This window comes from Plectrocnemia conspersa, unplaced genomic scaffold (genome assembly GCF_051122295.1).
Source record: "Plectrocnemia conspersa isolate PC_06_02 unplaced genomic scaffold, ASM5112229v1 ptg000003l, whole genome shotgun sequence".
In the NCBI taxonomy this organism is placed as follows: domain Eukaryota; kingdom Metazoa; phylum Arthropoda; class Insecta; order Trichoptera; family Polycentropodidae; genus Plectrocnemia; species Plectrocnemia conspersa.
In genome coordinates, this window is record NW_028277167.1 from 26,990,549 (window position 1) to 27,017,369 (window position 26,821).

General features: G+C 30.3%; 1 protein-coding gene across 13 annotated transcripts in view; it reads left to right on the plus strand.

The window, feature by feature from the left end:
• Arms (Ankyrin repeat-rich membrane spanning) overlaps positions 1–26,821 on the plus strand; it is a 70,503-nt gene that overhangs the window by 17,212 nt on the left and 26,470 nt on the right. For 3 of the 13 annotated variants that reach the window (XM_088183325.1, XM_088183326.1, XM_088183335.1), the window contains exon 1: positions 12,552–12,803. The exons of 4 other annotated variants lie outside the window; for them this stretch is intronic. Coding sequence is in view for 5 of the 9 variants with exons in the window: in XM_088183329.1 (XP_088039455.1) it covers positions 15,370–15,498 (129 nt within the window). In the remaining 4 variants the exon portion in view is untranslated. Of the gene's footprint in view, positions 1–12,551; positions 12,804–15,326; positions 15,499–24,903; positions 25,088–26,821 lie in introns of those variants that run through there. 6 more of the 13 variants (XM_088183332.1, XM_088183338.1, XM_088183336.1 and 3 more) reach the window with 5 other exon arrangements.

The following is a 26,821-nucleotide window of genomic DNA, read 5'->3' on the forward strand; positions in this document are numbered from 1 at the left end:
TGGTAGAAGTGTCAAGTTTTGATTGAAGTGAATTCGGTACCCCGTGTTCTATTATATACTCTTTTTAGAGTTAAGTCTTTCGCTCTTCCCTTTTTATTGATCGTCTGGCCAATGTTCATGTTCAAACATACTATTTGTTATTGTCTAATAAATATTGGTGGACAATTGTGCATTCCATCGTATTATACTCCGATCCTTCGACATTGCATTTTGGCACCGACCGTATCCTTTGTTCAGGTCCCTTTAAGTAACTACTTAACCCATTTAAACCAGTCGTCTCTTATACGGGACAGTTTGATAATAAAATACTGTACTTATTCAAATTTTGCCATCAAGATGAAAAATAGGAAAAAACATATAAATATTTTAATGTACTGCCATTAAGTTTTTCAGATGATTATTAATAAAAACTTTTATAATCTCTGAATAAATGTTTTTTTGACAAGGTTGTCGAGAATTTTCGAAACTCTGTGTGAAAATATAATCAGTCCTTACTATTATTTGTAAATTGTTTTTCTACAAATTTAATGTGGTAAGTACCTTAGAAATAAATAAATTGTTAGAACTTTTACCTGATACTACTGTCTCGTGATTTTTAATTCAATGTAATGTATATAGTTTCCACGAAAATAACACATTACATACACCGTGTAACACATTCATCAAATTATCATTATATACGCGTGTAAAGCATTAATCGAATTTTATGTAATTATCATTATGTACACGTGTAACGCATTAATTATGTCATTAAGTTCTAATTATAACTACGGAATAATTAAATTTAACCCTTTAAATGCAGATGGCAGTACTCATTGAGCACCTAAAGCTGCCATACGTTTGAGCTTAATAATATGGTTATTTAGTATAATTTAAGGCTGTAAATCACTTGAATTTATTAAATTATAATATTTAAAAAAATATGGCATGAATATGTGCCCCCCACATATTTACAAATTTCGAAATGGCGCGCAAAAGAGTCGCTAAAACGACAGGATCGTACAGTCGTATTATTCATGGAGCGTTTCATAATATTTGTCCATTAAAGAGACAGCGCTACATTATTTTAAAAATAAATTCCAAATGTAAGTTTTGAGTAACTTTAAAATAATATAAGCGTTTACTAAAAATGTTTATTTTTCCATTCCTAACTATTTTTATATTTGTTTTTAAAAACAAATCCAGGTGTAGCATTATGCTTTGCATCAGTTAAAAAATATGTGTCTCAACCCAACTTTCCATTTATAAAAACGTGTTTTTGGACAGTTGAAACGCGTCTAAAATTAATCTATTTGACATTGTATTGGCATTGAGGACGGAATAGCGTAGTCCATAATGTCTCAGACTAGTAACTCTGAGGTTCCGGGTTCGAATCAAATTTTTATTTAAAATGCGCTATTCTAAAAAATCGGCCCCAGCTGCAGTGACATCTATTGGTTATAAAATATATTATACATAATAATTTATAATCATTAATATATATGTCACTGATTCCCATAATTTTTGGCTGGTGGTTAATACTTACTTGTAGGTATTCATTATATCTGATTGACTTCTTCAGTTGGTACAGATTTACCCCGTTGTAACACATTGGGCTTACGCCTGTCATGTTAAAACAAATAAAAATAACGGCTAATATATAAATAGTATGTGGTATTTATTTAAAAGCTTTTATCGGATATGGTACTTTTGTCGACCTTTTTGCAATTTAATTCGCTGAGGAATGCGCGCTTGTTGATCAATTTAACTAGCACGAGTGGTATACTTCTCCGACTATTGACCTGAAAAACCTGGGTTCGACTCCCATATGTGTTTTTAAATTTCTATTGTGTCTGGGAGATCAGAATTATTGAATATTATATAAGTATGATTCCAATCAATCATCACAGATTAGGTTTAACCTAGATTTTCCTAATCTCACTGATGAATATCATAATGATTAAATAAAATCGATCTCGTTCGTACATATCTGGTATTGAAAATTCTCTAATAATGAGCTATTTTCATAGAGAAAAAAATCTTATTGACAAAATATTTTTTGTTCGGCCCGAACGGTTTTTTCTTGCTGACTATTTTGTATGCAAATAACCGTTATATTCTGGGTAAAGTACATTCTGTAAATGTTTTTGTCGATGATATGTTTTTTAGCTTTTATTATTTAAATACAATCAACGATAAGAAATTTTTGCAAAGTTGAAACTGTTATTGAAATTGGCACGCTGCTGGCGACTTACTGCGGGAAGTGGTAATGTTTTTGAGTAAACACATGCACTGGGTCATTCGGAACAATGCCATTAAATGATAAGCTTATTTATACATAACGTTTAATTCACGCAAATATGTATGAATAAGAAAGAATCATGGAACGGTGGTGTTACCAAGTGACATATTATTTATTCTGATTTTTCGAAGAAGCTCGGACATATGAGAATTAAAGCTTATTTAGAACCAATTGCGTAATTGTTTTTCTCCGCCTCCAATTTACCCCTCGTAACTTTCAAGGTGGCCATTTGTAGGTGTTCGTCCGATAATTACAAAGCATGCGCAAAACAATGTTAATTCGATGCAAGGACGTAAGTATGTATGTATATACATACATATCTTCAGTTTCGCGAATCAGGACGAATCGTCTCAAAATGGCCTAGATTTCGCGTTGCCAAAAACATTGTTATAACATCCAATTAAAAGGTCGTAAATCAACCACCCGAAAATAAACACTATGGCGTTGCTACTGGTCGATCTGAACTGCCTGACGTCACCTAGGGACGCAATTCGATAAAAATGTTATGAACCCAAAAAACGACGGTCAAGTTCGTCGATGCCAGCAGAAGTATGAGTCTTTGTTGTTTTTGGAGGACGCATAAAAACTAGTTCTCTAGTGATTAGTCAGCGTGGTTGGCAAGCTATGTTTCGCACACTCTTCTGCAATAACGCGTTCAAAAATATGTAGGTGTAAAATTGTTGTGCTTAAAACAAATTAAATTAAATATGAAAATGCTTTGATGCTGAATTAACCATTTAAAACTATGTATAAAAACTACAACGAAAATATAATCGATATGTATTGCAAAAACATTTCAAATAATATAATATGTATATCAGGCGTCCGCGGTAAGGTAGTTTCTCTCTACAGTCAGCTGATCGTTGAGGTCGGTCGACGAGGGGATTTACACTAACCAAGATTGGGTATAGCTCATAATTTACAAGTCGAAGGATGAGTGATTTTAGATAGCCACATAAACCAAGTTCACTCTTGCGAAAAAATATTCGTAGAATTAGGTTAGCTGTACTTAAGAACGTATTTGTATAAAAAATTAAGTAGTGATTTTTAATTATGAAAAAATACATTTTATATATGATATAAACACAAAGCAAGTTATCGAATTTGATGGTACAACTGCTTCTGCGAATTTTTATATAATGTAATCTCAGATTACGTATAACAAAATCTGATTAAATTACAGATTGCAATACAATCACTCGATTGTACAGACGTGGTGTATATAAGAGTTGTATTTGAATTGTTGTTCAGCTTTTATGTTTTGCCTTTTGCTGCTTATTCATATAGGTCAGACTTGAGTGTTGTACCTTATTTATATTTATTTTTCGCCCTAGTTTTTCACGTTTGCTGCATTAATTTAATTGTTCAAGAAACAACATTTATTTGATGTAATCAGATTTAGATTCGTGTCATTGTTCTCGCAATTGAATCCGCACTATTAAACGATAGAAATGTTTCACATAGCAGAGGTTAAACGAGCCGTTCAATGTCTTGGCCGAGATGTCAACATTATTGACTATTTGTACAATTGGATCGATTGACATGGAGTTAAAATGGTTACCGATACGACGCACGAGGCATGCTAATCAATTCGCATCACAACATTGTGATATATAACGGGTGTAACAAAGTGAATCATTCCATTTGTTTTATTATCTTTTCCTTCTAAATTATTGAAGAGGAAGTTAAACGTATAAATATTGACAGACTTAAGCTCACTTTAAACTGACTATTTGGTTAACAAACTTTTTTCTTTCAAGCAAAACATTTCCAACGAAGTATGCAGAATCTAAAATCAGTGTAATTATTAGGTGTTATTTTTTATGTTGATGATTCAACTCTCTCATAAGACTTCTGTATTTTTTAATTGGTTCAAAAGTTATAATATAATATGATTTATAGGACATCCTGTATATTTTTTAATAAATATTTTATCAATGTATATGTTTCTTTATCATGTATCATATAAAACAATTATTTTTTACAAAGTGACATCTAGTGAAGTGTCTATCAATCATTGAAATTAAAATTGAAGACGACATCGCACGGTAGATGTCGAAAATAATGTGTAATTTTAGAACGATCGATGAGAGCTTTCGATTTTCGCCGCTACTGTTTCGTAGCGCTGATAAATTATTATATATATACATACATGCATATATATATATTTTAATGAATTTTATTTTTAAATATTATAAATCTATTATCTTTATTATATAATAATATATATGGATGTATAAAAAATATATATTGATATAAATTTTAATAAAATAATCAAGGTTTAGGGAAAATAACAAAAAAATTCTCGTCACACGGTCTCTTTTCATTGCTTAAATAAATAACTACATTTCACAGATCTCATTGACCGACTGAATTCTATTCTAGTTTATGCGGAAGTGTTTTAATTATAAAGCAAGGATTGATTTTGCGATAAGGTGCAGGGACGTCAGTTGAGGTAGTGGCATTTGTTTAGAAAAATGCATGTCATTTAATGAAATTGAAATAATAATAAAGCGTCCACTGACTAGCCAACTTTTGCCCCCCCTCCCACTGGAAAAGCTGAAATTTTCAGGTTATTCCTAAAATTAAAATTAAAAAAACAGGTTTGAATATATCCTGAAAATATTTTTGAAGTATTTCCTTTCAGTTTGGAATACATTTTCACCGGTAGATACATATTTTTACCAGTGAAAATATAATTTACCTGGCAGGTGCTAGTAAAATTATATGATGTTTTACATGCTTATCATTATTTATTTACAAGAAAGTCGAAATACATTTTCACCAGTAGATATATATATTTTTACTTGCGACTGATATGCACTAGTGAAACTTAATGTTGCTCTAAAACGTTTATTAAACTCAATTTGACTGTTGCGAAACGTCCATTTGCTGTTCAAACCGAAACATAACCTAATGAAAGTTCTAAATCTAATTAGTTTTAAAACATTTATTAGATCAAGTTCAAAATACAAACTAACCTAACGAATCTCTCAATGGAAAATAAACGGAAAAAAAGTACAGACACGTCGCATCTCGCATATTGCTCCATAGTTCGTCTGCACTTCGATATTACTTTATGTTTTAAAAATATAATAGCTATCCTTACTGATATTACTGCGGACTAATGTTATGAGAGTACTGGTTAAAGTATATTCAAACTGAATTTGGGTCAATTATCGCTTCTCAGAAGTCAAAAATTCACGTCAAAAGCAATAAATTCGTGTCGGCGCCGTCTCAGTGGGAATAACTTTTCCATACGTTTAGGTGCCTATTATTATTTATTCACTTTTAAAGGTGAATGTTTATTTTTCAATGAAGTTATATTTTCGCTAATGAAGTCCAAATATATTTTCACTAGTAGATATATGTATATTTCTACTAGTGAAAATATAATTTAAATAATAGGCGCTAGTGAAATTATATGCTGCTTAAAGTGTCTCTCTTGAAACTCAATTTGACAGGTGCGAAACATACATTCTATACGAATTCACCAAACCCAACTTGACCTAATAAAAGTTTTAAGACGAATTACAATTTAGAACTTTCATTAAATCAAGTCAAAAATACAAACTAAGCTAACTTATTTCTCATGGGGAAATAAGCAGAAGTACAGACAGACGTAGCATCTCACATATTGCTCTGCACTTGAATATTACATTCCTTTATTACACAGACTTTTGATATGATATACTGGTTCAAGTGTATTAAAACCGAATTTTGGTCAATAGGAGGGCGCAAAAACAATTATCACTTCTCAGAAGTCAAAAATCCACGTCAAAAGCAATAAAATCGTGTCGGCGCCGTCGCAGTGGGAACGCTCGGTAACGAGCGTTCCCACTGCGACGGCGTCGACACGATTTTATTGCTTTTGACGTGGATTTTTGGCTTCTGAGAAGGGATAATTGTTTTTTGTGCTCTCCTATTGGTCAAAATTCGGTTTAGATGTGCTTCATTCGATTCTCACTTAAATATTGTTATAAAAAGTTTTAATATGAACGCAATTCAATTCCTATTGCTTTAAATCTTTCTCTATTTTTAAGTAAAAATTGTGTATCATACCAATGTAAATTACTAATATAATTGTAAAATATTTTTAAATTAAAATCATTTAAAATACTTTTTATACATTTTGACGCATTCCTAAGCGTACAAACATACATATATGCGTATATTGATAATCTATGATTAGAATTTTACTGATTAAAATTTTCGTATGTGAAATAATTACTGAACCAAATTTATTGCATTCTCGGTGTGGCGTGAATTCAATTAAACGCCTTTTGCAGTTGGTGATGGGTGATTTAGATAATCTGTCCATTCTCGGCGATTTTCAGCTGCGGATTGTAGAGCCCTAAAAAATCGCGATTGCGTCCCTGATTCTTACCCGTTACGATCTGGACGTTAGTGCTCGAAAATGCTCTTTTTTTATACGATCCATCCATTTTTTTCAACTAGCTTGCTAGAAACAAATCACGGCTCTTTTAGGTGTGAGCCACTATATAACTACTAGATATTGACTATATATACTACATTGTAGTATATGAGATGACATTTTATACACGAATATATATATATATGTATAGTATACGTGTGTAAGTGTATGAAATGTTAGAACTATTTTATATAAAGGCTATTATGCGGCATTTGGAAAATGTGTCATGATAGTGGCATATATATGACAACAAGTTTTTAATAAATTATAATTACATTTTATTTCTTATTGACATATAGTTTACAATTTTTATGTAAAATAAAGTTTATATACATTAACCTTTTAATTAGTAACCTAATTATAAAGTATACACCCTGTGAGTTGATTTAAAGATTAAAAAATGTAAAAATATTTCGTGTTACGATTATGATAAATATTTTTTTTTGTACAGAAAAATGTTTTTTTATGGTTAGTTTTGCTTTGTAATAAATTAAAATCTTTCGTTTTAACATTTTACTGTATTTTTAATATTTATTAATTGTATGTATATTATTCTATTTTGATAAATTATGTTTTTTAATTACTTCTATGCGGTATCGCCATACTAGTATCAATGGTTTAAAAGAAAAATACGCGTCTAAAGACTGCTGTAAACGGCAAACATTAGAATCGGAAGAATAAAGCGGATGCAGAAATAAATCGCATATAAAAAATAGACACTTTTTTGTACCATAGAACTTCGCGTTATCGTGGTGAAAAAGTATAACTCAGCCCTGGATGATTTTTATCGAGGTTTGCCTTGATTTTTTCAATTGTTAGCAATAATGTTTAAAGTGATTCATTTGTTATTTAGTAATATTTTATAATCATTAATTTTTTTTCGCTTGCATTCCTTTGTCTACTATTTTTTTAATGCCGACATCCACTTCGCAGTGCTAATTACCGTCTAATCAAGTAAGACCTTTCACGTTTCTAATATTTGCACCGACAACAGTCTACTGTGACTTTACAGTACTTGGGTTCTCAATTAAAAATTTGTATTATTCTCCCGGCTTATAGTTAAAACTATATGAATATACGAATATTCGTAAAATATTCGTTAATACTACCTCAAATAAAATTTGAAAAAATTATTTAAATTAAATGAATATTTTATACATACAAATAAAGTGTATTTTCGATGTCTATTTATTTTAATATGATAGATTTTTTTCTGTGAAAATTTTATACCTACCTCATATTTTTTTTAAAATCACATAAAATTTTCAATTCATTTATGGAAACTTCACTGACATTGTATTGTGTCGTTTATTTTTTTTACTAAAAAACACATTCGGAAAGCCTATTTTATGTAACGAACTTCTGGCTTTAACGGACACCCCCTCACCCGCATTAGTCCGTTATATCACACAAAACTTATTGTAGTATATACTATAACTCATTTTCCACACAAATATCAGTTACCAAGTTCTTGCCTTAATTAATTTATTTTGCAAATCATTTGTACATTGAAATAATACAAATAACTTCAGGGTTTTATGTATAATATAATATTAAAATAAAAGCTTCTAGTATATTTAGGTTAAAATCCATAAAAATGATTTCTCTTACATCCTCAAAGTATAGCCGACTGAATATTTAAACAACGTTATTTAAACTCACCCTCATGAGCTAGAGAGCAATAATCATCAAAGCTTGTTTAACCGAAAGTTTGATGTGACTATACAATAATCAATATTTCTTTATATATTATTTTTAAGTCTTCTTCGCCATGAATCATAAATCATCTCGCACAGCTGAAACAATACTAATTTTTCCGGTACTCCGATATGATATATTACTAACGAGATTTTAATCTTCCATTCTAGACGCGTGGGTTTTGCTTTTAGAGAGCTTTCCTTTATTTCTAATAATATAGTATTTATGTCATTCAATGTCTCATCAAAAGCACGCGAAGCTTTTGGTGTATTTTTTTTACTATGTGGAAACCAAACGGCCGCTAATGCTACTATCAATCATCTCAAAAGCATCCCGGTTTCTTTTTTTTATCGAGTTGGTTCACCGTATATCGCCCTTGGGCCACTTGCCAAGATCTGACGATGACCCATCTTCGGAATCTTAGAGATTAGACAATCGTCGTACTTTTCATTATGATTCATCATATTAATTTTATATTGGAATTCCGATCGGTGGACTCGAATTTAGATCTCTCAGCTATGTGTCATTGAAATCAAATGTTTCAATTTGAGTTTGAAACTTTCAATGTATACAAATTACACAACAGCTGAGCTAGTGTTTTTTACATTTGCGAAAATAAAAAACATCCTATTTTAAAAGCTTAGTAATATATTTATAATTCTAACGCTTGATTTTATTTATTTTGCCACAATGCGGAAAATAATTATTTTTATCTTAATTGCGTCCTCTGCTTAATAGTGTCAAAAAAGTTAAGTGCGCTAATAATAATAAATAACATCAACCAGCTGTTTAATATGTATATATATATATATATTGTAAACATAAGTTTAACAATTGCCAATTCTATATCAGTTATCAGTATATTAAAAATTACAGGAAACTGAGTATAATTTAAATAATTAAAAAAAACTGTGAATCTTCGTTTCCCAATGCCTGTCGGCTAAAAGCGGGAGAAGATAACAATACATTTTTTTTTACTGTTATTTCAGGATTTTGTTCATTTATGATCGAAATAGCGTAATCCGTAAAGCTCAGACTGGTAACCAAAGGGCCGCGTGTTCGAGCCACGGCTGCAGACTCGAATTTTTATTTATAAAAATGGCCTTAGCTGCAAAGTGATATAATATATTAATTATAAATTATTATAATATGTCACCGATTCTCTGACTTTCAGACGGTTTGGTAATACTTATTATTAATGATTATCTTACCCAGTTTGTACAGATTTACCAGATCCCATCTATATTTTGACAACTGACGTTGGTTGTGTCACAAATCATGTCGAGCTGCTTTGTGTCAAAATATTAAAAAATCTCTATTTTAATAAAATTTGCGGCGAATGTATTTTCTGAGCTTCTATATTTTTAGCAGCGTTTAGTGCAGAATATATTTTGATTTTTAAAATCTATTTGACTGTACAATTGAGAAACTTTCGTCTCACCTTCAATTGAAAGTATTTTATCCACAAAGTAATGAGATGCTAATATTCCTAGAAAATAACTATGGAATTCTAAAAATGTGTAAAGAAATTTATAAAGATGCAGTACATAAAATCACAATTTCAGGTCAAAATTATTTGCAATAAATTTTATCAAAAGGAAGTTAAGAACTTCGAATTTCAATTTGCTGAAATTTTATTTCAAAAAAACAATTTCATTATTTTCTACTTATGTTAAATTGCTATTTAATTGTTTTTTCGCAAATTTACCTGTTCCTATAAAAGTGTGTCACCAAAATGTATATGTATGTATAATATAAATATGAAAACATGTTTTTTCTTGTTATTTAAGTAAACTTATCTATGTTAGTGTACATATTCTTGAGTTTGCTTCGTGGCCCACTTAGCTCAAAGCCCTCAACGAATAAAGTTTGCCGACCCCTGATTTGACCAATGCGATGATTCCGGGCGGAAACAGACTGTTTTTTATTGTCTAAATTATATTATCTACGCATGACGATTGCGCACTATTGCCGTAAATATTTAGTATTTGGAGCAGAAATCTACTTTACAATAAAAATATTTTTTTGCTTATGAGTTAACAAAGTCATCTGATTTGGTAAATTTTTATATTATTTTATTATTAATAAATAAAAATATATATTCGAAAAATAAATTATCGCTATTTTTAAAGATGAAAACTAAATTTATTTGAAAAACATTTTTTTTATAACGTGTTATGGTTTTAATAATATCGTAAAATTATTTTTACCGCTTTATTTTGAATGACTGAACTTATTTTGCTCGTTGTTACTCCACACCTAGCAAGCAAATGTTACTACCGGTCTAATTAGAATTTTGTTTTTTCTTGTTATGCTTAACTATCACTTTACAGACGCGATAGCGACTAGCCTTTTAGATTTGAGCCTTATAAAACTCGGAGTTCGGATGAATACCTAAGTATTTGACGCTCATTTTACATTTTATAAAATTTCCTTATTGACTTGGTAAACAATTATTATGTGGAATCTGGATGGATACACGCGTTTATTTGTACAATTTCAACATTTTGATATTTGTACAATTACAACATATACAATTTGGGCAACTTATACTTTTGTAGATTCGGGATGACTGCTTAGCAAGGCCATATCAAACGATCCAAGTGAAAGCGTCCGATTTTCTTCGGTTTTTATCGATTGTTTTGGCGTAAGACCGCTTGGTGTGAGGTTGTTTTAAACCTCGTTTATTCCAAGTCGTAAGTGAATTGAGTACGCCGTATTCAAGTTTATTTACCATTTGAGTTCCACGCTCCTTATGTTCTCAATCTTCTAGCCCAAAGTTTTTTTCGCAAACATAAAAAAGGAAAATGAGGCTGTTGTTAGTCCACTAATTGACTAACTAATAAAGTAAAGCCATTTAACGATAGTGAATTTATTACGTCATATCTGAATGTAAAATTTATATATATTGTAGAATAGTTTATCTAAAAAGGTTGAGCACATTGTGAGAAACATCAATAGTCAATTAAATAGCAAGGTTATTGATTTTGAATTTATGAAAAATGTATAATGCTTGTGTAAATGCAAAGTGTTCAAGCCTCAATTATTCATTGTATTATTCACCAGCAAGGAATTTGTAGGAAATGTCTCAATCTACTTCGTGTTATTAAACCATTATGGTCATATACTTTTATTTGGCAGCATACATATTCAAAGATGAAATTCATATTTACCTTTTTCTATAATAGTGTGACCGCAAAAATACAATAAATATGCAAACCGTTTTTTCTTGTTACTTAAATAGACTAATCTATATTAATATCCTCGAATTTGTGTCCTGACCAATCGAGCTTGAAGTATGTACGATCTAGACCTTTACGACAAAAAATTGCTGACCCATGATCATCTGGCCAATGTGATAATTCGGGGCGGAAACAGATTATTTGTTGCTGTCTAACATATTAGATTATCTGCGCGTGATGAATAAAAATCGGTTAGAATGGCAATGATGTATTTTCTATGAAATGCGTTTCATAGTATTATACACCGCATTGCTTTTTATTGGTTCGTATTATGCAGGTAGTTTCGGTCCTCTTTGTAATTTATTTTAAATTGTAATAGATGTGAGTTTGTATAATGCCAATGAAAATAAAGCTATAATACATTCTTATAAAGTCTGAATAAATAAACCAATTAGTTAAAAAGGCTTTTAACTAATTGGTTTATTTATTCATATTATTATTATTTGTCTCTTTACACAACTCATCAAGCAGTGTAATGAAAGTTTTATTGATATTTTTTAGCTGAATGTCAAATTATTTAAATCTGTTTTTAAAACTTCAATGCGGCACAAGCGTTATTTTTTAAGCTTGTTATTTATGGTTATAGGCAATGGGTGTGAGTTGAGCGTACTAGGGAACGGGTGGTTGACCATCATTGATTTTTACGAAATTCATACCATCGACCGTCAACTCAACTTTTTTTTACGCACTCCGTGACGCACAGCTTTTCCACTCTTGAAAAAAATTCGCCGCTGTAGGTCAATGCTGTCACAAACAATGCGCACACCAGTGTGTGTGCCCAAAATGACGTCACCCCTACCGCGTCGTTCTCTTTGCGTTTATTTCTGCCGTGCATTCGTCTACCCCGTCTTTCGTCTATTAATATTTCCCACCACGACTTTTCCGATTGAAGTTCAGTTTTATTTCGGCCGCGACCCGAACAACACACGTTCGAGAAAATGTAGAAGCGGAAAAGCGCGAGAAACCCTGCATTTTCTTTCGCGATGTTTCGAGCCTACGTTAGTGACGTATCTGTTGTATATGTCAAAAAATTGTAAATGCAGACAGTGAGTGTATGTGAGGTTATCGCCAGTCAAAAGTGTACACAAAAATATTTTTACCCCACATATGTGATCCGTGACCTGTTGTGTCAACGCGCAAAAAATGGGTATTTAAGTCATTTGTTTATAAAAATGCGTATATATTCCAAGAAGTTTTTGCAGTGATGATTACTGGTAAATATTGACATCTTTGTGGAACATAAAATATGTATCACCATAAAAACTTTTAATGGATTAGTTATATCTTATCCATAAACGATGTGTTTTATTAAATTATTTTCATCTGCCAATACAGCAGGTGTTTTGGATGCTTTATTCATGATTTTATGACACAAACTTAATCACGAAAGAAGCATTCATCTCTCATGTCAAAAACTGTCACATTAAGCGACTGTTTATTGATATGGCTGTGGCAAAAAGCCACTTTAAATAATAAGGATTTTTTTACGTAAAGTGGAAAACGTCTTATGCGGGTTGTTTCGGTTAATATGCGACCTAGCTCTGCTTGGTTCGAGTTCAGCTGAACTCTCGTTTGTTCCAAGTTGGAAGCGAAGTGGTAAAAGTGTCAAGTTCTGACTGAAATTCAGTACACCTTTTATTCGAGGTGAATATTTTTTATTGAAATATCATTATTCAAATATCAATAGATTTAGCAATGATCAAATGCGGGTCTGAGTGTCAAGGCACTTTTGAATTTGTTTTGGCACCGACTGTATTTCTTGTTTGGGTATATTATAAGTGCTTTTTGAACCACGCGCGCTTGTTAAAAAAACAATACATTTCAAAATAAGTATAATAAATAGTTTTTAATCAGTCCTTTTAATAATCTGGAAGGTTCCCAACACCTTTTACAGAGGATCCATTGCACATTTCTTAACTAGATTTAGTTTTTGAAGCCATTCATTGTAGATAACAATGATATTATATGTAAATGCATTATATAATTATCTTGGGTGCCTTAAAACAATAAAAGATCGACCGCCGTACATGTACGGCGATACTCCTCAAAGTGTTAAATGTGCAATATTGTTTGAATTTCGGTTTTCGAACATCGTAGCTGGACCATGGTTGACGTGAAGAGGGAAGCGGCTGCTTTTTCGTTCTTTATTTGCTGCGAGTTCGGATAGAATATCGTGTGTTGGGAATAACTAGTGGAAGTTTTTGATAAAGATTCGCGTCGGTGAATTTCGAATGTAAATTAATAATATTTTTATTGAAACGCGTATATTATTCGCAACGATTTTAAGATGGTATTATATTTGTTTATATCCATCGGTTTTGTTATAAAATCGTTGCGTCGTTGTTTGCGTTTGAACAGGTAGAGATTTAGCAACATTTTGGCCAATTGCTGGTATGGTATGATGCTAACCGATTGTCACATACAAATACACTTGTCGTTAAGACATTATTATGTGTTTTCTACTTGGCCAAATGTATTTTAATAAAAAAATAAAATCAATTAAAAATATGTTTTTGTTATTTAACATATTTTTTACTTTTTTTTGTGAACTGCAATTATAATTAAATATAGTAAATAATTACTTTATATATATATATAAAAAAAATAATTGCACCTATTTAAATTTTTTGTTATATATTCGATCAGCGTGAATTTTTGAGCGCATAACGCGAGTTTATGTGCATAAACTCGAAACATTTTTTTAATATACGAATATTTTAAATGAACAGAAATATTATTAGATTAATTATATGTTAGCTCACATTTTTATAATGACTCATAATGGTTTTTAAATGCATTTTTAACCACCGTGTTGTTGTATATTATTTATTTTATTATCTACTTAACGCGATATTGATTTTATTTACGTCCTCCATCCAATACAATACATAATAATATCACTGTAAATAAATACTATATGTTTGTTATTCTTTTTTTATATAATGTTTGGCATTTTGCCGAATTAGTATTTACAATAACACAACGACGCTTAATTTCCCTTTACCATTTATTTTTTTAATGTCTCGAACAACTAACTTTATGTAACTGTGTTTAATATACATATGCCTATATTTATTTCACAATTTTTTTTTTCGGTATATTGTATAATTATACAATTTCAATTCTTAAAGATACTTGAAAGATTAACGCTGTATAATTTTCAAGCAATTTCACAATTAATTGATGTCTCGGAAAATATTGTTATATCATGTTTATTAATGCATGATCAATAACTGTCTAAAATATTCTCCTCCGTATTAAAATCGCCTTGCAAATCCTGACACGATGAAACTACTCCCACTATAACTATCATCAGGGGAAGCCAACGTTTTCAGAAAGGGCTTAAATTTACTTAATATTTAGAGCAATTGTAATCGATCATTATTGCTTGATTACAATTTGGCAACAATGATAACCGCGATCGATGAGCGTTGAAAGTCCCTTCGATTTTAAAATACGAAACTAGGATGGCATTTGACGATTGCCATGCATTGGCACATTAATTTTTTTCCGGCCCCTGATTGGTAGCATCATCTTTGGTATATTTTATCGTCAGTTGATAATCGGCTATCTCAGTACTCGTCCAATCGTTCTGTAGATTTGTGACAAATTCATATCAGTTGTATTTTTTACTCAGCGCTCAGATAACGTGCAACAATTGTGTCGTGCACACAATGTCACCATGAACGAGTGTCACTGGCAAGGAATCGGTCATGTTCCTGTTTGGAAATGGCAATTCTGGAGACACGGAGAGGCTAATGCCTCTTACTGTCCCCAGGACTTACGGAAGCATATTCCCTTACTATCAATTCGTGAGGAGTACAGTGTCAAGCATGCAGCAGGTGAATAAGTTGATAGAAATGGTTTATTTTCAATGGAGACATTAGTTTTGTTACGCTGTGTAGAGTTGAAGAATTTGGCAGAGGATCTTTTGCTTGTTGGTGATTAAGTAGGTTAATTAATTCGAAGCGTAAATTATTTCTTGAATGGTCAAACTTTAATTGATGAAACAAGATTTGAAATTTGTTTGTGTTTTTGAGACGCGCCTTTTCAGACCATGTGAGATTGTAAAATTAGTATAGAAATATAACACGAAGAAGTATTATATACACGATTGATTCGACGCCATTCTCCTATTCTATTTAAAAATCAGTTCATTCACGTTCTTTCTTTCGTGATACGGCAGCGAATGAAATGGATGTATTATTTTTAGAATCTCCAGCGATGCTTTCTGTGACATTTGAATTGAATTCAAATGGCAATATTAAGTAATTAATAACCAACAGTTTTACACATTATACCATCGAGTATAAAAATTAGAGAGCTTCCACAAAATACCACTTATAAAAGCTTAACCCTTTGAAGTCCATGCGTATTGGTAATCTGTTTTTTACTTGCAACTTCTATGTCCATAATGTCTGAATATTTTTTCTTAAGTTATTTTAAATTATATCTTAAAATTAATAATATTATAAATAAAATTTATTTTCAATATTTAATTTATTACATAATTATTTCTAAAAAAAAAATTAAAAAAAAAATTTAATAAAACAATTTTTATAAATAATATTTTTTTATAATCTAGTGAGATTATTATATGTACATTTCTTGAATTAATATCAATTAAATTTCAATAAAAAAATCTAAATCCTAGTTATAAATAAATATATGTATGTATATATATATATATACATATTAAATTTTTTTTTTATAATTTTGTAATTTTATTAATACTTTTTATATTATAAATATATAATTTAACTTCTAACGTTAATTTAATTAATTCTGCCAAAATATAATTAATTTCATATAATATAAAAAGATAATATAGAAAAAATAGTTTTAATATATTTAATAATCATTTAATTATTTTATTAAATATGTTCATTCAAAATATCTTAGACTTAGAGCAAAACTTCATAACAAAGGTTTAATAAATGGGTACCGCACGAAATAATATATGATATAAAGTTTGTCATACGCTTCTTTTACGTAGCAAAAACGATCCATTTCGTTTTTACGAGCATTTTCACTGCAACGACGGCACGAGCTTATTGCTTTTGCCGTGAAATTTTTACTTCTGAGAAAGGATAATTGTTTTTCGCACTCTCCTATTGGGCAAAATTAGGTTTAGCTGTCATTTATTCGATTCTCAAGTCGTAATGTTATAAAAAGTCTTAATATTTGCTTGATTTTAACGTGGATTCTAAACAGAGACGCCCCTGGAATTTGTATAGATTTAATAAAATACTATGAATATGAACGAAATCTAAATATTAAAAAAATATCACTAACAACCCCCCCCCCCTCCCTGTAAAAAGTTAAAACGACGTCTGCATTTAACACTTTATACACGCGTAATTATTGACAGCTGTCTGATTTACGGTGCTGCCAACATAGGAAACTCGAATTTTATTACTCTATAATCGTCGATTTAATTTTTCAAAAATTATTTTTTATTAGTACAAGTAGGTCTAACACGAGCAATAGCAAAAAACTTCATAACAAAGGTTTAATAAATGGGTACCGCACGAATTAATATATAATATAAAGTTTGTCATACGCTTCTTTTACTTAGCAAAAACGATCCATTTCTCGATCGTGTTGTGCCATTGTTCCGTAGATCTGAGTGCTTCATACTTCTCATGCTCATAATCGAAGGGTTGTATTTTTCTCCCATGATTTGAATAATAGTTTCAATTTTTTAGCCTAGAAATTTCATATGAAACTTGTGCAAACTTCAAGACGCTAAAGCTCACCTCTTGAGAGTTTTTTCTACTCAATATACCCCATAATAATGTATTTTACATTATAATTAAGACAACAATTTAAATTACAAATAACGATTCATTGTTGAAAGTGTTTAAAAGTGATCTATAATTATCCTACATTCATCTCAAAAGAGAACCAGTCTAATTTTTTCAGCACTTTTCATTTTCATTTTCCGACTGGTAGATGTGATCCCATGTTTCTTCTCCAATAACATTTACATTTTCTAAAACTGCAAAACATCACTATGTAATGTGCTAATCGTTTTGTTATTTTCAAGTACATTTTCTTAAATAACAGACATGCATCACTATACTGAACTTTCGTTCGTAGATTTATTTTTACGTGTTTCAACAGTTCACCGTTCAAAAAAGTAACGAAATAATGTGTTTTGAACTTTTATTCATTTCACTTACCATCGTATATCCCATCAAAGATGTATTAAGATATATACAATTATAGTACGGAATGGCAAAAGTTGTTTAAATGGTGTTTTTTACGAGAGTCGCCAAAAATGAAAATTTTATAAAAATAAGGACAAAGCCCCGACGACAAACCCCTCTTCAAAAACGACTATGTGACTGTCATATTGTGGTTCGAATCCGCTATCTGACATCTAGCGAAACATGCAAAATTTTGAAACCTTATCGATAAGACACCCGTTCGCTTTATAAGATTCCCGTGTCGTTTGGACCAAGTACTGTTACACGAAACAGCATGCTTTATTTCTTTCTTCGTTTCATGTAACACCCTTCACACTTCTCTCTCTCGGGAATTAGTCCTGAATTGTTAAATGAATAAATTTTATTAACCTAACCTAATCACTTACTTCATTCCATAATTTTGCTACTAATTTTGCGCAAAATTTTAACAATTTTTTTTATAAATTATGGTCATTATTAAATGTGCTCTAATTGTTTACAAAAGCAATAAAATAGTTGTATTTATTATTAGAAAAGAGCACTTTTTTAATTAAAATGAAATGGTAAATATTTTATGTGTATATGAGAGCGTAATGGTAAATATGTTCGAAGGAACATTAACTTGTATACTAAATATTAAAAAAAATAACTAATCGAAGCTATTTTTGTCCCCAAACTTGGCTGTTATTTTGATTTAATAGCAGTTAATGTATAAAATTCTTTTTTGCATTTTTTAGCATTTTGCTTATAAAATCTGACATCTATTATATAACTCATTTGTATTAAATCTAGCGTCGTGTTTATTTTATCAATTGTTCTGGGAAATCGACCATGTGGAAACTTGTCTATTAAAAAAATGTAGCAAGTCTACCATGCTGCCAAAAATAATATCTAGAATGTCTAGTTTAATATTGAATCACAACTAAATAGGTTATATTTTTAGATAATCGTTAATCGCCTCTTATTATTAAGCTCGCAGATAAAATATATTGATGGTCATCTTCAGAATTACCGAACACTAGAACGACAGGAAATGTCACATAAATCACAAGAGTAATCAAAATTATCGTTCTTTGATGAAAATAGAATTGTCACAAGTCCACATCAATAACACAATTGAATACACTTGTATTTGTATAGAAATACATAAGGTTTGTTAGACATTCGATAACCTTTACTTATAGGGCAGTGTTCTGGCTTACGATTAGACCGAAAGCAAACGGTCAACAAACAATACTCTTAATGGTCTTCCTTTATTCGCTCTAAATGACGTGCAATTTCAACAAACAGTAATCCGATCCTCTCAGAACACTAAAGCAAACAGCCACCTAAATATAGAAACTCAATATTTTCCATATAGCTATAGACTAAACGTTAATTCGCTCCAATTTGCGCGGCCATTAAGATATTTGCGCATGCATTGTTATCTACCTGCATTAGCAAACTTTCAAAAGCGCCTCTCAAACTGCAATTTTTCAAAATTTGTACTTGTTCTTTAGAGCATTGTTCTGAGTCGTCACAGTTTCGAAAGCATTGTAATAAGCCAAAGAGCGTATAATCCAATGCATGCAAATTTAGTGCCGAGACAATCTTTGATAAAGTACATATGCTTATTAATATATAATATTTAACCATCGGAGAGCAAACGAAACAATCGGCTAGTTCAGCAAATATAAACATTTGGTGCGTAAACATTTTTATAAACGAACTTTGCTAGTGTACATTAAAAATTAATTTTCTCTCGGTGTTTATTTGCCACGAGATAATTTACTCACAATATACATTAGATGTTTATTTAGATGCGTTAACCTTTAGAGGTCCAAAGGCATGTATGTCATGCCCAAAATAGTTTTACCATTATAGGTCAAAAGCATCTATGTCATACCCAATATATTTTATATTTTTTTAAAGCCATTTTAAATGACTTGATGATAAAATTTCCTGTATTTTATTTCATTAGTTACTCAGAGATACTTCTATCAATTTATTACGGTAAAAATATTAAGTATTTTCAAACCATTTTACCTGGAATTTTTAAATTATTAAAATACATCGTTAAATCTGTTAATCTTAATTTAATCGAAATATTAGAAAAAACAGAAATGACGTCCCCGATTCTAAACCAGAAGTTCTCGAATTATCCCACAAAAAAATAAAAAAAAAATAGTCTGGAACTTATCCCGAAAATATATTTCAAAATATGTATATAGATTTCTACTAGTGAAATTATAATTTAACTGATAGGCGCCAGTGAAATTATATGCCGCTCTAAAATATCTATGAAACCCTATTTGACAGTTGCGAAACGTCCATTTTCTGTTCAAACCCAAACCTAACCTTATGAAAGTTCTTAAACTAATCATAGTTTTAGAACTTTCATTAGCTCAAGTCAAAAATATTTCTCTCTGTGGAAAATAAGCTGAAGAAGAAGCTATACAATTTGTCTGCATTTTGATATTATACTATGTTTTAAAAATAGAATAGCTATCCTTACCGATATTGCTATGGACTCCTGAATTAAGGGTGCTAGTCAAAGTATATTCAATAGAAATTTAGGTCAATAGGATAGCGCAAAAACAATTATCACTTCTCAGAAGTCAAAAATTCACGTCAAAAGCAATAAAATCGTGTCGGCGCTTATTGCTTTTGACGTGAATTTTTGACTTCTGAGAGGGGATAATTGTTTTTTACGCTCTCCTATTGGGCAAAATTCGGCTTAAATGTGCTTTATTCAATTCTCAAGTCGTAATGTTATAAAAAGTCTTGGATTCTAAACAGGGACGCCCCTGGAATTTGGCTAGATTTAATAAAATAATATGAATATGAACGAAATCTAAATATTAAAAAAATACTACAAAACGACGTCTGCATTTAACACTTTATACACGCGTAATTATTGACAGCTGTCTGATTTACGGTGCTTCTAACGTAGAAAACTCTAATTTTATTACTCTGTATTTAATTTTTCGATTTAATTTTTCAAAAATTATTTTAATTAAATTATTTTAATTAATACAATTAGGTCTAACACAAGCAATAGCAAAATATGCAAGTTGTAACATAAATGAACGAACAATAATATTATAGTATTTGCACGGTTTAAAACGTAATTCAAAATCATATCTTCATATGGAAGATTGTTTCTAAAAGTAGCATACGATAAAACAAATATAACGAAACATCAAGTATATAAATATCTAAGTACAGTAGACCCCCAATAACACGGTAAATTGGGGACGTTTATGTGTGAGCTAGTGAAAGGGAGGATATCTCACCACACACGCCTTATTCGTACATATGTACGTATTGCAAAAAACTATATGAGTATTTTCAAGTCCCTCAACTACACACACTCAAATAGCACGTCCCCAATTTACCGTGTTATTGGGGGGTCTACTGTATTTGTAATGTACATACATAATATATTTAGTGTTTCATGTATCAAAGTAATAAAAAATATGCTGAGAACAATTAACTAAATACTATTCACAATAATGGAGCGAAACATTCTTTTGTCATTGCATTTTTGGTTATTTTGATTTTTTTAATAGTGGTCCCAACATCTGTAACGGGTACATGATTTATCGTAAATAAATATAAATAATTAGTAAGAAGCCTAATTTTTGTGATTAAATAGATTGGAACATAAATAAATAAATAAAAATTTTGTCTGGTAAAGGTTAAGATAAATTTATATATATACAAGATCGCCTTGATTTCAAGACTATTGTCGTGACATGCTTTGTATTTTTACCCCTATCAAATCATACATTATGATAGATAAATAATTGTATTTGTCGTTAAGTATTAAACTTGTCGATTCAACGATAATTAAATCTAAATAAAGTTATTCATATCATGATGGATAGTGACTGATATCTGAAAAATTTGAATTTGAATTTCATACAGATCCTAGTGTTTTAATTTATATCTTGGAGATGATTATTCACATATTAGTCTTCCTAGATTTTCTTGATCTCACGGATGAATAATTAAAGTAAAATCTAGCTAGGTCGTTCATAGTGACATATATTAATTGTAAGCTGTCTCACTACTAACTTAGTAGTTGCTGATCTATTTACCCCATTGTAACGCATTGGGCTAACACGTGCTATATTGCAACGGAAGATTTACAATAAATAAATATTTATTATTGAACAGAATCAACTTAATTCTCATAAAAATCAAAAGTAAAATAATTGATGCATCACTCTTTCTTCAAATAAAAATTCGGTCTGCCGATTATAATTTATCGTTTAATGTTACATGGGTGAGTTTGATACATAACGACATACACATAGAATATGTTACAGTAAGATACTAGTCTAAATCGGAATAATAAATATTTTTCCCCCGAATTCTAATATATATTCAATAGTTTTATCGATGCTCTGGTGATCGTTTTATTACTGATTTTTATTGCTTATACATTATTTTTATCGATTTATAGAATGTTTTACGATTTTACAATAATTAATATATGTATGTAGGTTTAAAGATATATTTACATAGTAGACTTATCTTATATTTGTATATATTTTAAATAATTGAGAAATATATTAAAATATTAGGTAAATATATTTTATTTGACATCTAGAAAAAAATAGAAAAACGTTAATTTTCATTTTATCTTATGTTTTACATTATTATTTAATTTAATAACTGTTTAATTGATCCTGAAATTTCGGACATTGTTTCAATCAAAAACACATCTGGAATTCTAGTATTAAATACTAACTCGCGTCAGAAACTTAAATAGCAATCGTGTAGACAAATTCTAAGTCAATGTTTTCTCGGAGTAATAAAAGCTACTTAGTATAATCATTCCTACTGCAATAAAATTAACGGCGCCTTGTAAATATTTATATTTTTGCACGAACTAATATTTGAATTTTAAAATTTAAGTTAGGATTATGGTTAGCTTTTGTATTATGTACATTTAGATAAATTGTTCATATTTAAAAAAATATTATATATTCATTACCAAATTTAATCAAATTGATTACAACATTCATTTCCTCAACCTGTTTCATTTTATGTAAGGCTTCGCTCTTGCTCTTTACTTCTCAGCACAACAATCAGTCTTTTTACGTGACTTTTAAAGGGTTTCACATGTAACATGAATGATGCCGTTTATTATTAAATCATATTGCCAGTGTCTGAGCTCTGCTACTTGTAACTCAATCCATGGAAATGCACAAAAGTCACCCAATCCACAAAAAATACATGTTTGATGTACATAATTCTATGTATTTTCACGCGATCTCGTCCCTTATTCTTACCCGTTGCGGCCTAGACATCAGCGCTTGAAAACACTTCTCTTGCACGAGCCATCCAGCTTCTCAACGAGCTTAACAAACACATATGTTTTTAGCGATAGTTATGAGAAGCTGGAAAAAAATATGTGGGATGGTTTTTTTAATTGTATAATTTGTATATTTGTATAAGAGCGCTCGGGAGAAAAACTAATATATCTACTACCGCTCACCTGGCCGTCACAAGCTGGGTCCACACTGCGAGAGCGCCGAGACGATTTTATTGCTTTTGACGTGAATTTTTGACTTCTGAGAAGTGATAATTATTTTTGCGCCCTCCTATTGAACAAAATTCGGTTTGAATATACTGTAACCAATACTCTCATATCCGCTTATTTTCCCCTGAGAGTTGAGCTTTTTGACTTGACCTAATGAAAGTTCTAAAATTGTAATAAGTCTTAGAACTTTTATTAGGTCAAGTTGGGTTAAGCTGTTTGGGTTTGAACGGAAAATGTATGTTTCGCAACTGACAAAATGAGTTTCATACACATTTTAAGCAGCATATAATTTCACTAGCGCCTATTATTTAAATTATATTTTCGCTAGTAGAAATAAATATCTACAGGTGAAAATGTATTTGGACTTCACTAGTGAAAATATAGCTTCACTAAAAAAATATACATTCACTGTAACATGTATTCTGATATGATTTCACTGAAATGACATATATTTTCGGGATAGATTTTTTGTGTAGTAACCCGAGAATCAGTTTTTTCAACGGGGGGCGGGGGGGGGGGTGCAAAAGTTGGCCTGTCAGTGGTAACTTTTTAATATTTCAATTTTATTAACCATGTAGTAAAACATGTAATAAAAATGTTGAAATCATATAATTTTAATAGCACCTTCTAGATAAATTATATTTTCACTGGTGAAAATATATACACTGAAAAGACATATTTTTATAAATATTTTCGGGATAGATTCAAGACTTTTTTTATAGATTTTATTATAGGGATAACCCGAAAATTTCCGATTTAAAATCAGGAAAGTTATTTTAGCTTTTTTTTAGAGACGAGGGGGGGAAAAGTTGGCTAGTCAGCGGTTGTTTTTTTAATATTTGATTTTCAATAAAATTCATAGTATTTCATTAAATGACACGCATTTTTTTAGCCAAATTCAAGGGAGGGTAAATGCTCTCACCTGCCGCCTTCCCTCACAAATGACATTTTTCTTGTCTAAATATTTAAAAAATATATATATAAACCTAGAATTCATATCCTATCACTAGTTTGAATGGTTAAAACGTCTCTATGTTGTATATGTAATATTTGATTGTTTGTATTTCAGGTTTATTGACAGTTATGTTGTCCTTGCTAATAATAAAGTTACATATGAATGTAAATAAAGGATACACCATTTAAAAATGAATTGTATTCATAATATAGTCAATGAAAATCTTGTAGCAAGTCGACGAAATTCCGTTCTTCCAGCCTTCAACTCGTTTTAACATCTCTTCTTTAATTTAATTACGCAAATGATTATTAAGTTGCGCTAAACAGAGATTAGTAAATCTTCCTTCTTACCTTCGTGTTCAAGGTACACCAAAATAGCAAAAAATCCAACAAAAAAACCCCTATCTCCCAAACCTACGTTATCCTCGCCATCGCAGCGAGTCGGTCACGTCACGTCAAAATTTTCTTGCTAAGTACGCCGCCGTAAAATCTGATCGGTTCTGCATCACATCTTATCTGCGGATTTATCCACCGGTTTATATAACCGAACGTAGCCGTTTAATTTACTCAGTCAACACCGCTTCGGCGACAAATACGGCCTTTTGTTTGCCCCCAAACTTTATATGCCACCGCAGAAACGCGAGCGAACCAGTACCTGAACAGGTGGCGTGCAGATGAGACCGATCAGAGGGAAGAGGCTGGATAAGCAAGCACAAGATGTTCCGACAGACGTTTTCCAAGATCCACATTCAGGTAGATCTCGATAATCTTCTGGTTTTGACGCTTGCCTTACATGATTTTAAACAAAAACATGTAATGAAAATCTGATTAATATAGTATAATACAATGTTGTGTTATCTGATATATAGTATTCATATATTATTCAAGTGCTCTTGTTGAATGGATTTTTAGCTGTACTCGATTTTGCTATCTGTGACAATTAAGATTAATTAACTTGTATGTTGTTTCATATGCATCAACTGCAAGTCTGAGACGCAATTCTATTTTTTTATATAGATATTTTATAAACATTCTGTGGTTTACCTCATTGACGAATATTCATCTCCTTGTCATAAATTAATATACAACTGAACAACTCAATTTTTTTTTACTGCAATATTATGAATATTTTTACGCATTAATTTATGCCAACTCATCCTTTGTAACAATTACAAAACTATGTTTATAAAGTCAACAAAATGTTTACTTGTTATACTTCATAATCAAATGGTAATTTGTATAAATATTCGAATATCTTATGATATAAAATAATGTTTGAAAATCTAATCAGATTTATCCCATTTCAAACAAGCGTACCTCAAATTATAGTGGCAAAAATAGACAAAATTGTGCACTTTTTGTCTATAAATCTGTGCCACACAGCATAATAGTCACGTCAGATTTATAAATAAAATGTCTCTTTACCAGCAAAATATTGAAATGTTTCGACGCTGCTCGAATAAGTGTATGTAAAAAATCCTTGTTCCTGCCATTATAAGTTTTTTCTTTGTCGTATGGTGAACGGGTTTATTTTGACCAATTTGCCGTATACTTAATCCCTGCTTTTATAGTGAATAATAAAAATAAAATAAAAATTCGACATAGGACTGGAAAGGGCTAAAAATTCATTTATAAAATCACATAAAACCGACCAATTCTAAAAATATTATATAATTCTGTATTATTTTTTAATTTAATTTTTACATTTTTATGTATTATATTCAGCCCGATTGTGCCTTTTTGCGATATGGTCATGTCCTTAACAACTAACAGTCGACAAAAAAAAAGTAAAAAAAAAAACACTTTGGTATTGCCGAAATTACAGAAATTACTCATATTTTTTTAATCAATATGTAAATATTTGTCTAAAATAATTTATTATGGTAATATTTTTTTGAACATATTGCTATGTAGTCTTTTCAGCAGCAGAATTAGTTCAATTTCGTATTGATATTGCAGAAATTTTAAACCGCCTATTACTCTATTATTATAAAAAAAATATTCTTAATATTTTTATAACATATAATTTTGTGTATAAATGAATCTGTATTCATTATTAAAACCCTATTTTTCGAATCAACATAACTTACAATTTACTATTATATATTTAATATATTCGAATAGTTCAAAAAAACGAATGTTTAAAAACTCATTAACAGCAACTAAATGAGTCTTTTACGCAGCAGGAATAATTAAATTTCGTATTTATTTAATCTGTATTTATTATTCGAACTATATTTTTCAAATCTTCATAACTTATAACATACTATTATATATACATAATATATTCGAGTAGCTTAAAATAAATTTTGTAAATAACTGACAGTAAAGTTCACATCAACAGCAACTAAATGAGTCTTTTCGGCAGCAAAAATAATTAAAATGAAATTTTGTATAATACTTCCTCAATTTTTTAATTAAAAGTCTTTACGTATCTATGAATCTGTATTTATTATTTAAACTATATTTTTCGATTCTTCATAACTT